Source organism: Betta splendens, chromosome 16, assembly GCF_900634795.4.
Source record: "Betta splendens chromosome 16, fBetSpl5.4, whole genome shotgun sequence".
NCBI classification, from domain to species: domain Eukaryota; kingdom Metazoa; phylum Chordata; class Actinopteri; order Anabantiformes; family Osphronemidae; genus Betta; species Betta splendens.
This window is the reverse complement of record NC_040896.2, coordinates 18,156,491-18,171,816: the sequence shown is the minus strand read 5'-3', so window position 1 is coordinate 18,171,816 and position 15,326 is coordinate 18,156,491. Positions and strand designations below refer to the sequence as shown.

Genomic DNA, 15,326 nt, shown 5'->3' with positions numbered 1-15,326 from the left:
TGCCATTTTTCATTGGTCATGGTCAGGGTTAGGCTTTCAGCGATGTACATATTTTTCTTTTGTGACTTATTAGTCGACAAAGATCAAAATGAATTATCTTTTACTTGTCACTGACAGGCAAAATGTCCTAGGTGTGAATTGATGTCACTGTCTACAGCCCCAGGCTAGTGCACGTGATGAGCACCAGCCAGGCTTATCAGCCTTTACAGATCACACTGATGCAAACAGACCCTGCAGGCACAGCGGGTGTATCTTAGAGAGGATCAAATAATAAAATGAGAGCGGGGGAGAGAGGGAGAAGAGAATTAGCAGGATGGAAAATATGTTTTGTTGTGAGGGAAGTAAATGGAGACTACAGGCAGGAAACGCCAAGGAAGTAGAAAAATGGCTACTACAGGGCTACGCCTTGTTTCTCTTCAACAATCCATTATTATAGGCTACAATGCATTTGATTAACATTGTAGACAATCATAATAGCTTCAATTCAATTTTATTTATATATCGCCAAATCACAACAAAGTTATGTCAAGGCACTTTACAAGGTAAGGTTTAAGACCTTACAACAATTTGACAGCAACAGTGGAGAGTAAAAACTCCCTCTCTAACAAGGAAGAAACCCTCAGCAGAACCAGACAGGATAGCAGGACCAGACACTAGACACAGGCAGGATTGTTGGACCAGGGACTAAACACAGGCAGGATGGTTGGACCAGAGACTAGACACAGACAAGAATGTTGGACCAGGGACTAGACACAGGCAGGATGGTTGAACCAGTGAATAGACACAGGGAGGATGGTTGGACCAGTGAATAGACACAGGGAGGATGGTTGGACCAGGGACTAGAGACAGGCAGCATCGTTGGACCAGGGACTAGACACAGGCAGGATGGTTGAACCAGTGAATAGACACAGGGAGGATGGTTGAACCAGTGAATAGACACAGGGAGGATGGTTGGACCAGTGAATAGACACAGGGAGGATGGTTGGACCAGGGACTAGACACAGGCAGCATCGTTGGACCAGGGACTAGACACAGGCAGGATGGTTGAACCAGTGAATAGACACAGGGAGGATGGTTGAACCAGGGACTAGACACAGGCAGGATGGTTGAACCAGTGAATAGACACAGGGAGGATGGTTGAACCAGTGAATAGACACAGGGAGGATGGTTGGACCAGTGAATAGACACAGGGAGGATGGTTGGACCAGGGACTAGAGACAGGCAGCATCGTTGGACCAGGGACTAGACACAGGCAGGATGGTTGAACCAGTGAATAGACACAGGGAGGATGGTTGAACCAGGGACTAGACACAGGCAGGATGGTTGAACCAGTGAATAGACACAGGCAGGATGGTTGGACCAGAGACTAGACACAGACAAGAATGTTTGACCAGGGACTAGACACAGGCAGGATGGTTGAACCAGTGAATAGACACAGGGAGGATGGTTGGACCAGGGACTAGACACAGGCAGGATGGTTGAACCAGTGAATAGACACAGGGAGGATGGTTGGACCAGTGAATAGACACAGGGAGGATGGTTGGACCAGTGAATAGACACAGGGAGAATGGTTGGACCAGGTACTAGACACAGGCAGGATAGTTGGCCCAGTGAATAGACACAGGGAGGATGGTTGGACCAGTGAATAGACACAGGGAGGATGGTTGGACTAGGGACTAGAGACAGGCAGCATCATTGGACCAGGGACTAGACACAGGCAGGATGGTTGAACCAGTGAATAGACACAGGGAGGATGGTTGGACCAGTGAATAGACACAGGGAGGATGGTTGAACCAGGGACTAGACACAGGCAGGATGGTTGAACCAGTGAATAGACACAGGGAGGATGGTTGGACCAGTGAATAGACACAGGGAGGATGGTTGGACCAGGGACTAGACAAAGGCAGGATGGTTGGACCAGTGAATAGACACAGGGAGGATGGTTGGACCAGGGACTAGACACAGGCAGGATGGTTGAACCAGTGAATAGACACAGGGAGGATGGTTGGACCAGGGACTAGAGACAGGCACCATCATTGGACCAGGGACTAGACACAGGCAGGATGGTTGAACCAGTGAATAGACACAGGGAGGATGGTTGGACCAGTGAATAGACACAGGGAGGATGGTTGGACCAGGGACTAGACACAGGCAGGATGGTTGAACCAGTGAATAGACACAGGGAGGATGGTTGGACCAGGGACTAGACACAGACAGGGTGGTTGAACCAGTGAATAGACACAGGGAGGATGGTTGGACCAGGGAATAGACACAGGCAGGATGGTTGGACCAGGGACTAGACACAGGCAGGATGGTTGAACCATTGAATAGACACAGGGAGGATGGTTGGACCAGTGAATAGACACAGGGAGGATGGTTGGACCAGGGACTAGAGACAGGCAGCATCGTTGGACCAGGGACTAGACACAGGCAGGATGGTTGAACCAGTGAATAGACACAGGGAGGATGGTTGAACCAGGGACTAGACACAGACAGGATGGTTGAACCAGTGAATAGACACAGACAGGATGGTTGGACCAGTGAATAGACACAGGGAGGATGGTTGGACCAGTGAATAGACACAGGGAGGATGGTTGGACCAGGGACTAGACACAGGCAGGATGGTTGGACCAGTGAATAGACACAGGGAGGATGGTTGGACCAGTGAATAAACACAGGGAGGATGCTTGGACCAGGGACTAGAGACAGGCAGCATCATTGGACCAGGGACTAGACACAGGCAGGATGGTTGAACCAGTGAATAGACACAGGAAGGATGGTTGGACCAGTGAATAGACACAGGCAGGAGGGTTGGACCAGGGACTAGAGACAGGCAGCATCGTTGGACCAGGGACTAGACACAGACAGGATGGTTGAACCAGTGAATAGACACAGGGAGGATGGTTGGACCAGTGAATAGACACAGGGAGGATGGTTGGACCAGTGAATAGACACAGGGAGGATGGTTGCACCAGGGACTAGACACAGGCAGGATGGTTGGCCCAGATAATAGACACAGGGGGGATGGTTGGACCAGTGAATAGACACAGGGAGGATGGTTGGACCAGGGACTAGAGACAGGCAGCATCGTTGGACCAGGGACTAGACACAGGCAGGATGGTTGAACCAGTGAATAGACACAGGGAGGATGGTTGGACCAGTGAATAGACACAGGGAGGATGGTTGGACCAGTGAATAGACACAGGGAGGATGGTTGGACCAGTGAATAGACACAGGGAGGATGGTTGGACCAGTGAATAGACACAGGGAGGATGGTTGGACCAGGGACTAGACACAGACAGGATGGTTGGACCAGGGACTAGACACAGGCAGGATGGTTGGACCAGGGACTAGACAGAGACAGGATGGTTGAGGTTATTGGATAGAAGGAAACAGAGGAGCTCAGTGTATAAAGTCCCCCAGCAGTCTATGTCTATTGCAGCTTAACTAAGAGATGGTTCCTGTGACTAACAATCATTGCAAGTGACCTGAACCATTTTTAACTACTATAAGCTTTATCAGAAAGGAATAGCTGTTATTATAATATTTTATATAGCGTAATAAATAAACCTGTGTGGGCATGTACATAGATATTTATTTCTGTTTGGCTTTAGTGTATAAACCACCAGTAATGTCTTGTGCCTTCACATGGTGTCCTACCAAAACGTCCACACAATGGACTTTGACGCAAACACTAAGAGCAGTTAACAGACAGAAATAGAATTCGACCTAAAACATTTCACTATATTAAAGCAGACATATTTTGTCAACCTCTTAGGCAAGATGCAGTGTGCTCCCTAGACTTGACCGCCTGACATTCAGGGCTGACTATAGAGACAGACAAACATTTACAGTCACATTTAGACCTACGGGCAAGTTAGAATTATTAACAAACCTAACTGCATTTTATTTGTTGGTGGGAAGCTAGATGATACAGAGATAACCCATATTGATTATAAAAAAAATCAAGTTTTAGCACAGAGCTATCTGACTGTCATCAATAGAGAACAGTATTTGTATTTTTGTCAGATCTTTTTATTCTAGATACTAACCTCAACCTGTTTGTTTCTCCTGCGCCTTCTAGGCCAGTGGTAATAACGTCACAAGTGGGATTGTCCAGAATGCAGTTGCCTTGTTGTGTAACCTTAGTGGAGACACAGTTTTAGACCTGGAACCACTACACCACCAAGGTACAGTACAGTGTATGTTTATGGGGGCTTACACTACCATCATTACAGTGATACTTTTAAAGGGCTCCTGTGTGCTAGTATAAAGCATCTGTTTAGCATTAGTTATTGTCATGTCACTTGTTCTGATGACAATTTGTTTCCCTCAGCTGCAATTTAATGCTGATTTAGGTCAACAAGTCTGGCTGCATGTGTGTGCATATGTAAAGCAGAGGAACGTGTATTTTTAGTTACAGGTCACGTAACTGAAAAAACGTAAATGTAATTTCCTGATGTTTCCAAATGATTCAGCTGGCTCCACTAGGGGATTAATTTTTTTGTGAAGGCTTTTTTTCAGGAATTAGGTCATATTACAGCCGTTTAGCATACAAAGGCTAGTTAGAAATAGTAAGGTTGTAGGGTTAAAGTAAGATATAAGTTTAAGCTAGGGGATAGTTACTTTGTTCGTGTTTTAGTAGTTAAAACCTTTTTGTATACATGTGTTTCCATTTTTCTTGTCTTTCTTTTTCTCTACACCCCCTCTTCACCATAACTTTTCATCCCAGAACCACCACTACTGCCAACTTTCCTCCTCCTCTCTTCTCTTTCTATTCCTTTCACACTATCTGCTATGTAGCATTTCAGTGTAACTGTCACATCTTCCCACTTTTTCCTTTTTCTATTTCTTCTTATCCCATTTTAACCCGTTCTCTATTTTGGGTGACTTATATCCTTTATTTCTTCTGTTTTTCATTGTGGTTCACTCCAGATTGTTTTGGTGATGGCAAGAAAGGATGGTGAGAGGGAGAGAAGAGGAGAGGGCAGGAAGTTTGTATAATTGGCTTTTAAAGGTGTGACAGAGAGAGGAGAGGAGGGGAAGTGTGTTTTGTGTGCTTGTGTGTAGGAAGGCAATGGAATAGACAGTGAAGAAGAGCAAAACAGGGAGGTGTTTTTGTGTTTGTGTAAATGTATTTGTGCCTATGCATCTGTGTATGTGTGAGGCAGAGGAGATGTGTGCATGTGTATGTGGTGGGCTGTGGATGCAGTGAGAGGGAGAGAAGAGATGAGGTTTATAATTGGGCAGATTTGCCTCTGACTGAGATAATACCCCCTGGGGATTGAAGACAGAAAGAGCAAAGAGAGACACACACACAGAAAAAGAGAATAACAGAACGAAAAAGAAGATGGCAAAAAGATGAACAAACAGAGGGAAAATGATAGAACCAGTAAAGAAAAATAGGAGGCAAAAAGTGGAGCAGAGAGAAAGAATGGGGCGTACAGAGAGAGTGTGGAACACTGGAGTATAAGACAGGAACAGAGAAGAAAAATTAAAGAATGAGAGAAAATTAGAGTGAAAACTGAGTAACAGGTTGATAAGGGACAGGAAGGACCTGGAAGGTGACGTTTATTAGACAATACCACTTGTGTTATTGATGTGTGAATGGTTGTACACACAAAAAGATAAAAAGTATATTGATGTCATTCCAGTAAGTTTTCAATGATATATTTATTTATATCTGTTGCACACATGTAAACATGACATCATATTTTAGGGTAAAAGGCAAAGGAGTGACGATGTACTAACCATGTACATTAACCAGTGTATCTGAATAACTGTGAAGTGATTTGCGTTGAATGTGGACAAGGTGTCAGTTAGATAAAGCACGTTTGCCTTTTAATTAATTACAGAGATCTTCAGGGTCTCTGTCAGAGTTTTTTTTAAAGGTCTTTAAGTTTCTATTATGGGCCTGACCCATCAACAGTCCTTGTTATTTCACTTGACCTTGTGTAAGAAGCTCAGAGGGTTTTTAGGTAATTGCTTCTGTGCCTGTGTTGCTTAGTTTCTGTGGATATTGTGTCAATTAATTGCCAATTGACATGGTTGAAGGTATCTCTATGATAGTGTGTATGTTGTGGTCTGAAGTGGTTAATGCCGTGCCCATGTGTTCCAGTCAATGAGAATGCCCCCTGGCTTTATTTATATTACAAAGTGATGCATACAAATGCTTTCATATGGGGCCGCACACAAGGCCATGAAGCACTTTTAACATTAAATCTATGTCATGGAATATACTTTTAGGCAGAACATAAACAATAGTTTTTATCATGTCTGAATGTACGAAGGTAGTTTCCTTGACCAATGATCAGTGTATGCGAAGAAATGGCTAAATTGAAGTACTTTCAGTAGTAAAAGGGCAGTAAATTGCTGTGCATACAGGTTGTGGTTATTAAGACCCACAAAACTAAATACACGAATACAGACTATTGAAAATGAATGTGGACATGGACATCTGTCATTTGGTTTGATGTGACAAAGGTAACCTGTTTTGGCATAGGGATACTTTGTTTGTTAGGCAAAGGAAGATAATGGCGTTTAACCGTTTCCCATAGTTATAGATATGATTGTAAGTAAGAATACGTTGGCGCTTAAAGATTATTGTGGAGGAAACTGCTGCCAATTTTGAGGAAAAACTCAAAGCATACAACACGTTTTGGAAAACAGTCCTATGGGGATTCTGTGGCAGTAGGTTTATGGTTTGTCTCCAAGGTTGAAAACGAAATGGAACTGGTTAGAATCTAGTCTAAGAGGTTACTTACTTGCTCATCTGAACTGATTTATCCTTGTGAGGGTCGTGGGGATGCTGGAGCCTATTTGAGGTGACGTAGACCCTGGGCGGGTCATTAGTCTAGTTGTAAATCAGAAGGTCAGATTATTGATTATCTTTTGTTAGAGGACTAACACTTTTGGTAGTAATTCTACAAGCCATCTGTCCTGTTGACTCCCCAAAGAACTCATTTTACAGTGGTTTAAAAATAGACCATATTGCATTGAATTTTAGAAAGCCTATTTTTAACATATCGTCCAAACACTAAAGTAGGACAGAGCATATTTGTTTTCACTCACATTATTTTCCTACGCTTAAAGCTTTAAGCACAAATATCCATTCCTGTCAGTTGTATAGATGATTCTACAGCATTGCTTGTATAGACAAACACACTTTCATACATTTGTGAGAACATTTACCAGCTTAGACATTCAGACAGGTTTGTAAACATGGACACTTTGAGTTCTTCATAGTTGTTCTTACTCCTTTCCAGCTGCTTAGTGTTGGGCATTCTTATTTAAGGGTACATGCAGTTTGAAAAAAATGTCCTTTACAGTGGAAATGGAAAAGAGGTGCACTAAGAACACTTCTAACCCTCGTTGGTGACGTTAGGGGACCCTGCTAAGCTGTTGGCTGAGAATGCACAGCCTCTGAGTGGCTGACTTTAAACTCATCAATCTATAGTTCTGTCCTTTGCTAATATTGATATGTATTGTAATTTTAGGCGTTTTATTTCATTGAGTAAGCAAGAGTACATGTCACTGAGCCTTCTAATGTTTGCAGTGTTTCAGTAACTTTCAGTCATATAAACAAACACACAAATCTACATTCTAAATAAAGATCTGTAGGAGAGAAAATAACTTGGATTTTTTTTCACAGGCAAAGACAGTAATTTAATTCATTTGTTATTTAACTGTTCCTGCACAGACATGGAAATTATCTAGTGCAGATAGAAAGATAAGCATTGAGAACACATTGAGAATCGATGCTGTCAGTGTTGGGTTAAATTCAGGGCACAGATAAACATGGGTTGGCACCAAGTGGTTGGATTCATGGCTTGGCAGACGCTTTGCAACATGTCCTTCTACCTTGGACTCTTTTTTAGGGAGGGATGAAGTGGGGTGATAAGGAAAAGAAAAAAATAAAAGGACATGAGCAGAAAGCTAGAACATTTTAATTGAATTCTTGCTTCCTGTGTTGTAGTGTGTGTGGACTTGGGTTTGCTGCAACCATTAGAATGTCTTGGAAGAATTCAACTTCCAGGTTGAAACAGCACAGCATATTGTAGTCAGGTATTACGTTTTGCTTTTTTATTTACTGAACATATTGGTCACAATGAAATGTTAATGGACTAAAGAGGCACGAGCTTCTCTCACCTTGAGCAGGAATTGATCTATTGATCTGCTCTACTGTGTAGTCTAGTAGTTAAGGACAAAAGTTAGGGACAAATGAAAAAAGAATAAAATAAAAACACTTTTTCCACTAGAAATACCTTAACCAAAAGTGATTCTAGTGTAAATGCTCCCAATGCTTGAGATATTTTACCAACAGTTTACTCTTTAACCATGGACATTATCCTGGAGCTCATGCCAAAGATAGAGATTCCATGCACTCAGACCTCTGTACCTGAAGCAGAAAGCACACCCGCAGCACTGTGGGCACAGGGTGTTGGGACATGCTTCCATTTCACCTTGTTTGACTGTTTGCAGTGATGTTGGATGGATGTTTTTCTTAAACAGTGAATGTGAAACCACCCATAAAAAGAGCCCACACAGTCATCAGGTCCAGAAAAGACCTGATTATGTCAAATACATTCGGAAAGCAAAACAGCCTCGGGTTTTTCTGTTGTGCTTCACGCTATTGATGCACCGTCCCTATGTCTATAGAAAATGTGTAATATGTTATGTTGTTTGTTGTTGTTTAAAACATTATGCATATCGCACAAATTAATTGTCAAAATGTAACCTTACAGTTTGAATGTGGAAAAAAGTTCTAAGACTAGAACTAATTAGATATTCTCTAAGTAAGAGATTACAAAATTAGCAGCTACCTTTGGTTATTGGCTTTGCAAGAAGGACCTGGGTTCGAGTCTTTGTGTCAGCCAGATGACTTTCTGTCGGGGGTTTGTCTGTGTGGGTTCTTTCTGGGTGCTGCTGCTTCTGGTATGCTGGTACAATCTAAACTGTCTAGTGCCAGTGTGAATGGTTGTCTGTGTACAGTATATGTGTAGCCTTGTGATGGACTGACGACCTGTCCAGGGTGTAGCCCACCTCTCGGCAGTGCCAGCTGCGATAGGCTCCAGCATGTCCATGACCCTAAAGAGAATAAGCAGTTCACATGATGGATGAATGGGTAATTGGTAACAGGTGAGAATGTCATGTTTGGCTATAAAAAGAGGCATCCACCAAAAGCTCAGCAGCGAAAAGACACATTCGCAATTTACCATCTCGGTCCATAATTTGGTGAAAGAATTAGGCCCTCCAGGGAAATCTCCAGACCCTCCAGACGTCTATTAGCCAAAGGTGGAATGTTTTGCATCTGTGTGGTCTGGGTTTGCACCAGTGTCCATAGCATATTTAACCTGAATGTGGGTATATATTAAGATTTCGAAAAGAAAGGAAGCAGCCCCGACTTTTCCTGAAAAATAAGTGATTAAGTCAGAGGCACAATTCTAGGTCTAATTTTAGTTCAGCAGTGTGGCCTGTGTTTGGCTGCCCTGTCTATATCTGCAGTGTAGACCTGGCCCCTGCTGAAACGTATGGGTAATTATAGAGAGGATAATTAAACAATGGACTGTTGGGCAGCCAAAGGTTTGTATTTAACAGGTACGGGCAAATATTCCCCCTTTTTTTACTTACATTTTGATAATGGTTTCTTTTTCATTTTTATAATACAGGTTTAAACATAATAATCAGATTTTATATTCATTGCTTTTTGAAAGAAAAAAAATTCCAAAACATGATAAAATAAAAAAAGATTTCATGACCAGACTGCCTCTGAAACCCAAGCAAAACATCTGTTCTCTTATCAATGTTGAATGGTAAACTAAATTCAGTAACTTAATTAAATTTTGGGTAACCTTCACAAACGGCCCATTGAAATATTTAGTTAATGCTTGTGAATCACTGGGCTTGAAGTGGCAAACAGAGAGAACAGAGGTTCTGAGAGAACAGAGGTACAGCTCAGGACAGACAGCGCCTCTAATAACAGTTTTCTAATGTAAAAATGCATTTTGTCGGTTTGTGCAGAACATACTGGTACCATGATGTCTGATTGTTGTCCAGGGCTAATAAAGGTGGTGGTCAGCACACTATCTGAAGCTGCACTGGTCTACGTAGATGGAAAGGCGCATGCTGGAAAGAAGAGCAGCCATCTTGTCCTACCAGCTCTTCTGGAACTGCTTCACAACATCCTCAAACAAACATCAACTGTGGTTCGCTCTGCACTTCAGGTATGGACAATTCAGTCCCAACTAATGGCGATAGCAAACTCAACGGCATAGATGCACTGACGCACCAGTGCCTAGTGTCATCGCTAAGCAGCAGATTATGGTTGGCTGTTTGTTAAAGAATCATTAAATAGAAACATCAATAGACTGCATCTCTGCAGCTGAAATCTGAAAATCACCAAATATTAATAAATAAAAGGGACATCACGTTCATTTTTTTCGCACAGCTTGTTATGTGTATTGTCCAGGCTATTTTCCAAGTGATTTAGCTGTCACTTGTTTGGCTGTCTCATGTTCTATTGGTCCTTACAGGAATACTTCCCACACGGATTCACGGTTTACCAGTCTGTTGAGCACACAATCACCTTGTCCTTGTATTATGTCTCCTAGGGCATGTGTATGATTGTGTGTTTGTGAGAGTGCCAACTGATGTTTCCAGCTGGAGCTAGCAACACCGTTAGTTTTAGCAGCAACGATATTAAAGTTGTGGACTCATGAGAAAGTGGATAGGGTCCCACTTCACTGGGACATGCACACACACACATGCACAAGCATTCTCACTCACAGGCATACACAGAGGGGCCTGTCTGGCTATGTCCCTGCGGCCTCATTATCACCACTGGCTTTGTCCTCAGCTTGCCTCCATACACACACATGCTCTCTCACAGACACACACACACACACCATCCCCCATCTCCCCATGGTGTGCACCCCAGCCCAACACATACATATTAATGCCTGGACAGGGGGTGGGAGGACTAAAAGGGAGGTAGGGTAAAAGTCTGGGTGGAAGAGAGACGACAGAAGAGAGATGGAAAAGAGACAGAGATGGAAAAGGGAGCAAGCCGAATGTGCAGTGGAAATCAATTCTGCAAGAAATGCAAAGCTCATTAAAAAGAAAACTTCTGCCCAAACCAAATTCATTTGGGTAATATGGTCTGATAAGAAGGGAGGACGTGACTAGACCACTCTCCCTAAACTCTTACTTTGTTGGTCAAGAGAGAGAGAGGGGGAGAGTCAGAGATTATATATACTTCAGAAAAGAGAGAGAGTGAAAGCCTAACAGAGTAGAAGTGGCAGGGAGAGAACATTTCTGCCACTCTTAATCACATTATTCCATTGCTAACTGGCCTGAAGTTCCAGGAGCAAAATCAGCCAACGTGAAGGACAGAGCTGCTGAAGGAGCTGCACGTATATGCAAGGGTTAAAAAAACATGACGTATGTAGGGAAACAACACACTTATATCCCTTAGTGTCTCTCTGTGTCTACCTCAGTCTGTCAGAATTTGTCTTGGCAGGTCTCTGGATCCATCATTATTGACTGTCAAATCTCTATAAATGATTTAAGGTGTATATGTGTGTGTCTGTGTGCGTGTCGGTGCGTGTGTGTGTGTGTATAGACCCAGAGGCTATCTTGTCCAGCAGTGGAGACGGAGGCAGCAGAGAAGCTGCTCCTAGCCAATAGACCCCTGAGCCAACTCAGCACACACCTCATTCAGATGGTGAGACCAACACTCACTCTGTGTGTATGTGCAAATGTATTGCATGCATACTTAAAGTACATATACTTCTGCATGCAAGTCTCCAAGTACATATAGTGACACAAACTGTATATTATATTTTGTTATCGCAGAAAGATAGAATGTTCTTTCACCCTAAAAGTCTGTTCAATGCAGATGTTTAACCTAATGCAGAGGTGACAATGAATTTACATTTATCACAATATAATATAATATAAATTACAATAACTATTTATGACATCTTATATTTTTCAGTTTTTAAGATTAACCTGTCAGAAAGGTAATAAGTCTGCTTAATGTTTATTAATGAGGTCACTGAGTCGAATTGGAGATCATTAAATTAAGAGATGGCCCCCTGAGGCCAAAACATTACAACATAATACCCTGTAATAAAACTCCAGTCAGTAATAAACAGTACATGAACAGTAATAAAAAAATGTAAAAATTATAACCTTGTAAAAGTAGGATTAATGCTAACGTTGGTAGAGTGGATTCAATTAGACTGCACAGGTGTATCTAATAAAGTGGACAAGTTTGTGTAGTTGAATAATAAAAATTTGAAAGTTGGAGATAGTGGATAAGGTTCATTCAAAGTAAGAAAGGCATCTTGGCAAGCTGAGGTCATATGAAGGGGGAGAAAGGAAGGGAGTGGGAGAAGGATGGGGGGGTCTCCAGGGACACAATAGAGGCTTATACTTATACTTGATACACTGAGTGTTGTGTATGAAAGGGTTAAGGCAGCAGCTGACACACCCCTGGTCTCTGTACAGCCACAGGGAATTACAATTACAAAAAGCAGCAGCATTATGATCCCAGTCTAAAATACACAAAACTTGAAAACTTGTGTAGTGGTCCCACAATTGATGCATTTTGTTAGGTGATACTTTGATTTACCTCTGGCACAGGTAGTAGAGGAAAGATGTTGATTGTGATCTTTGATAATTCCCTGTAATACATTTGCATACTTTTTCTTGACGCTACTAACTTGTGGCACTCATGTAAAATCTCAAATATTTTATTTAATAATTTCCCTTAATTAATATAAATTTATATTGACTTTGCCTCGGTGCACTAACCTCTGTGTCTGTGTGTGTGAACGTGTGCCTATATTTAATTATATGATATGTGGTCTAAATAGAAGGTGATTCAAGTCACACCATAAAGTTGTTCATATTTTTACTTTAATAAGATATTTACATTTTGTTCTAGCTGTCTACTGAAAACCACGAGATTTGGGAGGAGTCTCTTCAGTGCCTGTCCTTACTGGTTCAGCTGTACGGTGGAGAGGCTCACGACTGCCTCTCACCTTCCTGCTTGCAAAGCTTTTCAAACGTGCTACACACACACATGCACAGTGAGGCCTCCCGAGTACAGCGCACGACACTTAGGATCATCAAACGGCTGGTGAGTACAGCTGCGCATGCAGATACGGCAACAGACGCAGACCGGTCCAGTAGCTGAGCCTTCACACATTAACGTAGCATGTTTGTCTTTTTACCAGTGAAGCTGTGCTTCATGTACTGTAAGTGACAGCAGCATAGACACATGGTGGACCATATAACTCAACAATCTGGATCGTGTTTGTTTATATGTTGTATTATGGGGATGAACTATTAGCAATCATGGCCACATGTTTATATAGTAAATGTTTATTGTACACACACTTAATGTGACAGTGGGAGAAAGCCACTGAGACAATGAGTGTCTTAGTTAAATTGACAGTGAACTTTTACATTATACTGCAGTTCAGCAGGTGGAACTGTGGTGATGTCCGTTCTTGACACTTAACAAATAAAATAGCTTGTTCTGGTAAAATGGATAAAACAGCTGCTGCTGACGTGCCCCATTATAGGAAGGAAGAAACTAAAAAAAGTAGAAGCAAAGACTCACTTTACTGACAAAATGTCAGGGACTCGGGCAGACGGCGGACCCACATGCACAGCACGGAGACGATATTATAATCAACAAAAGGTTTATTCCTCAAGGCACGGTCAGACGGTCCAGGTCAACACAAAAAGGCTCGGCAAAAGTACAGGCAGGGAACAGGCAAAAACTCACGGTAAGTAGATAATCCAGGGTCGGGCAGGATACACGATGCGAACAGGAACAAAACACGAGAAACACGAACACTCAGGGAACACAGGAAACTAGGGACGCTCAACTCATTCTAAACTCAACAATCTGGCAAATGACTACGGGAACAGGAGGTGACTAAATACACGGGTGAGTGATTAACTGATTCAGTGCAGGTGAGGATAACGATCAGGTGGAGCAGGAAGCAGCTGTGACAAAAACCCGGAAGTAAAACTAAAGCAGGAACAGAAACCAGGAGACTATCAAAATAAAACAGGAAGTAGTGTTACGCAGGACATGGCGTGAAACATGACAAGCAGGACATGACGTGAAACAGGGAACAACTAGAAACAAAGACACAGATCATGACACAAAATACATTTAGTATACATTCATTTTGCCTCTTCTTTATTTCAAATGATTCATAGTGGATTATTTGGCAGTCTAACACAGGTATTATTCATTTATGAATTAGCAGTAAAGATGTGGTCCATCCTTGGCCCAAACCAAACCATACTTGGACTGACCTGGAGTGATTTAAAAACTTCAAAAAAAATATCCTTGGACTTTGTAGTTAAGATATTGTCATTTTAAATTAGTTGGCCCAGAGTTGTCAGTGAAATCCTAAGCATTGAACATAACCAAGTTTTAGGAATCATCTGCTTTGGCTGCAGACACCTATGAATTATGTAAAATGCATTCCTAATGTTTTGGATCGGCTGCAGGGTCATGAACTAGTTTCTCCACATGGGACACAAGGTCAACTGTCACCCTGAGATCATATGATCTGACCAAGGGCTGTGCCTGGGAGCTACACTTTATTTGTAAGTGTGTGTGTGTGGGGGGCAGAGAGCATTTGTGTGTGTGTGTGTGTGTGTGTGTGTGTGTGTGTGTGTGTGTGTGTGTGTGTGTGTGTGTGTGTGTGTGTGTGTGTGTGTGTGTGTGTGTGTGTGCGTGTGTGCGTGTGCGTGTGTATATTCTGATTCTTTTTACTAATTAGTTCCAGCCACCTGAACCACCCACACACAAACTCTGTCACACACGCACAGACTTACCTCTTCCTGTCTGTCGTGACAAATTTTTCCTCTTGTGCAAACTTCCTCATTACCTCCTGCTCACCACTCCGAGCAAAACAGAGGAAAGCATGTGTTTCATCCATTACCTCACAGTTAGTGGTGAGTCAGTAAGCAGCTCAGTACCAATGGCAGCAGTAATTTATTTGTTTAAAAATGTGCATCTACCTTCCCCAACCTTTAGTCAATCTGCTGATTGCATGTTAACAATGTTCTACTCACCTTTATATCACTGTGGTTTTCTTTCCATCCCTGCCTAGTTTAAAGAAACACATATAAGCACTAAATGAAGTATCCTTCAATCTGATTATCAAACAGCTGGTCAGCGTGCACCTTTAAACATTCATTATCGGCAACACATCACACATCACAGAAATACGATGACTCACATCTTTCCTCACACAGGGACGAGTGCCTGCCCTTCAACAAAGGCTTTTTAA

General features: G+C 42.3%; 1 protein-coding gene across 11 annotated transcripts in view; it reads left to right on the top strand.

Annotated features, from left to right (window-relative positions):
- The window catches only part of ulk4 (unc-51 like kinase 4), a 58,293-nt gene that overhangs the window by 37,902 nt on the left and 5,065 nt on the right, over positions 1–15,326 (top strand). For 9 of the 11 annotated variants that reach the window (XM_029128293.3, XM_029128290.3, XM_029128289.3 and 6 more), the window contains 4 exons: positions 4,085–4,190; positions 10,057–10,223; positions 11,621–11,722; positions 12,950–13,144. In XM_029128293.3, the coding sequence (XP_028984126.1) occupies positions 4,085–4,190; positions 10,057–10,223; positions 11,621–11,722; positions 12,950–13,144 (570 nt within the window). Of the gene's footprint in view, positions 1–4,084; positions 4,191–7,975; positions 8,065–10,056; positions 10,224–11,620; positions 11,723–12,949; positions 13,145–13,592; positions 13,726–15,326 lie in introns of those variants that run through there. The other 2 variants (XM_055502845.1, XM_041067906.2) reach the window with 2 other exon arrangements.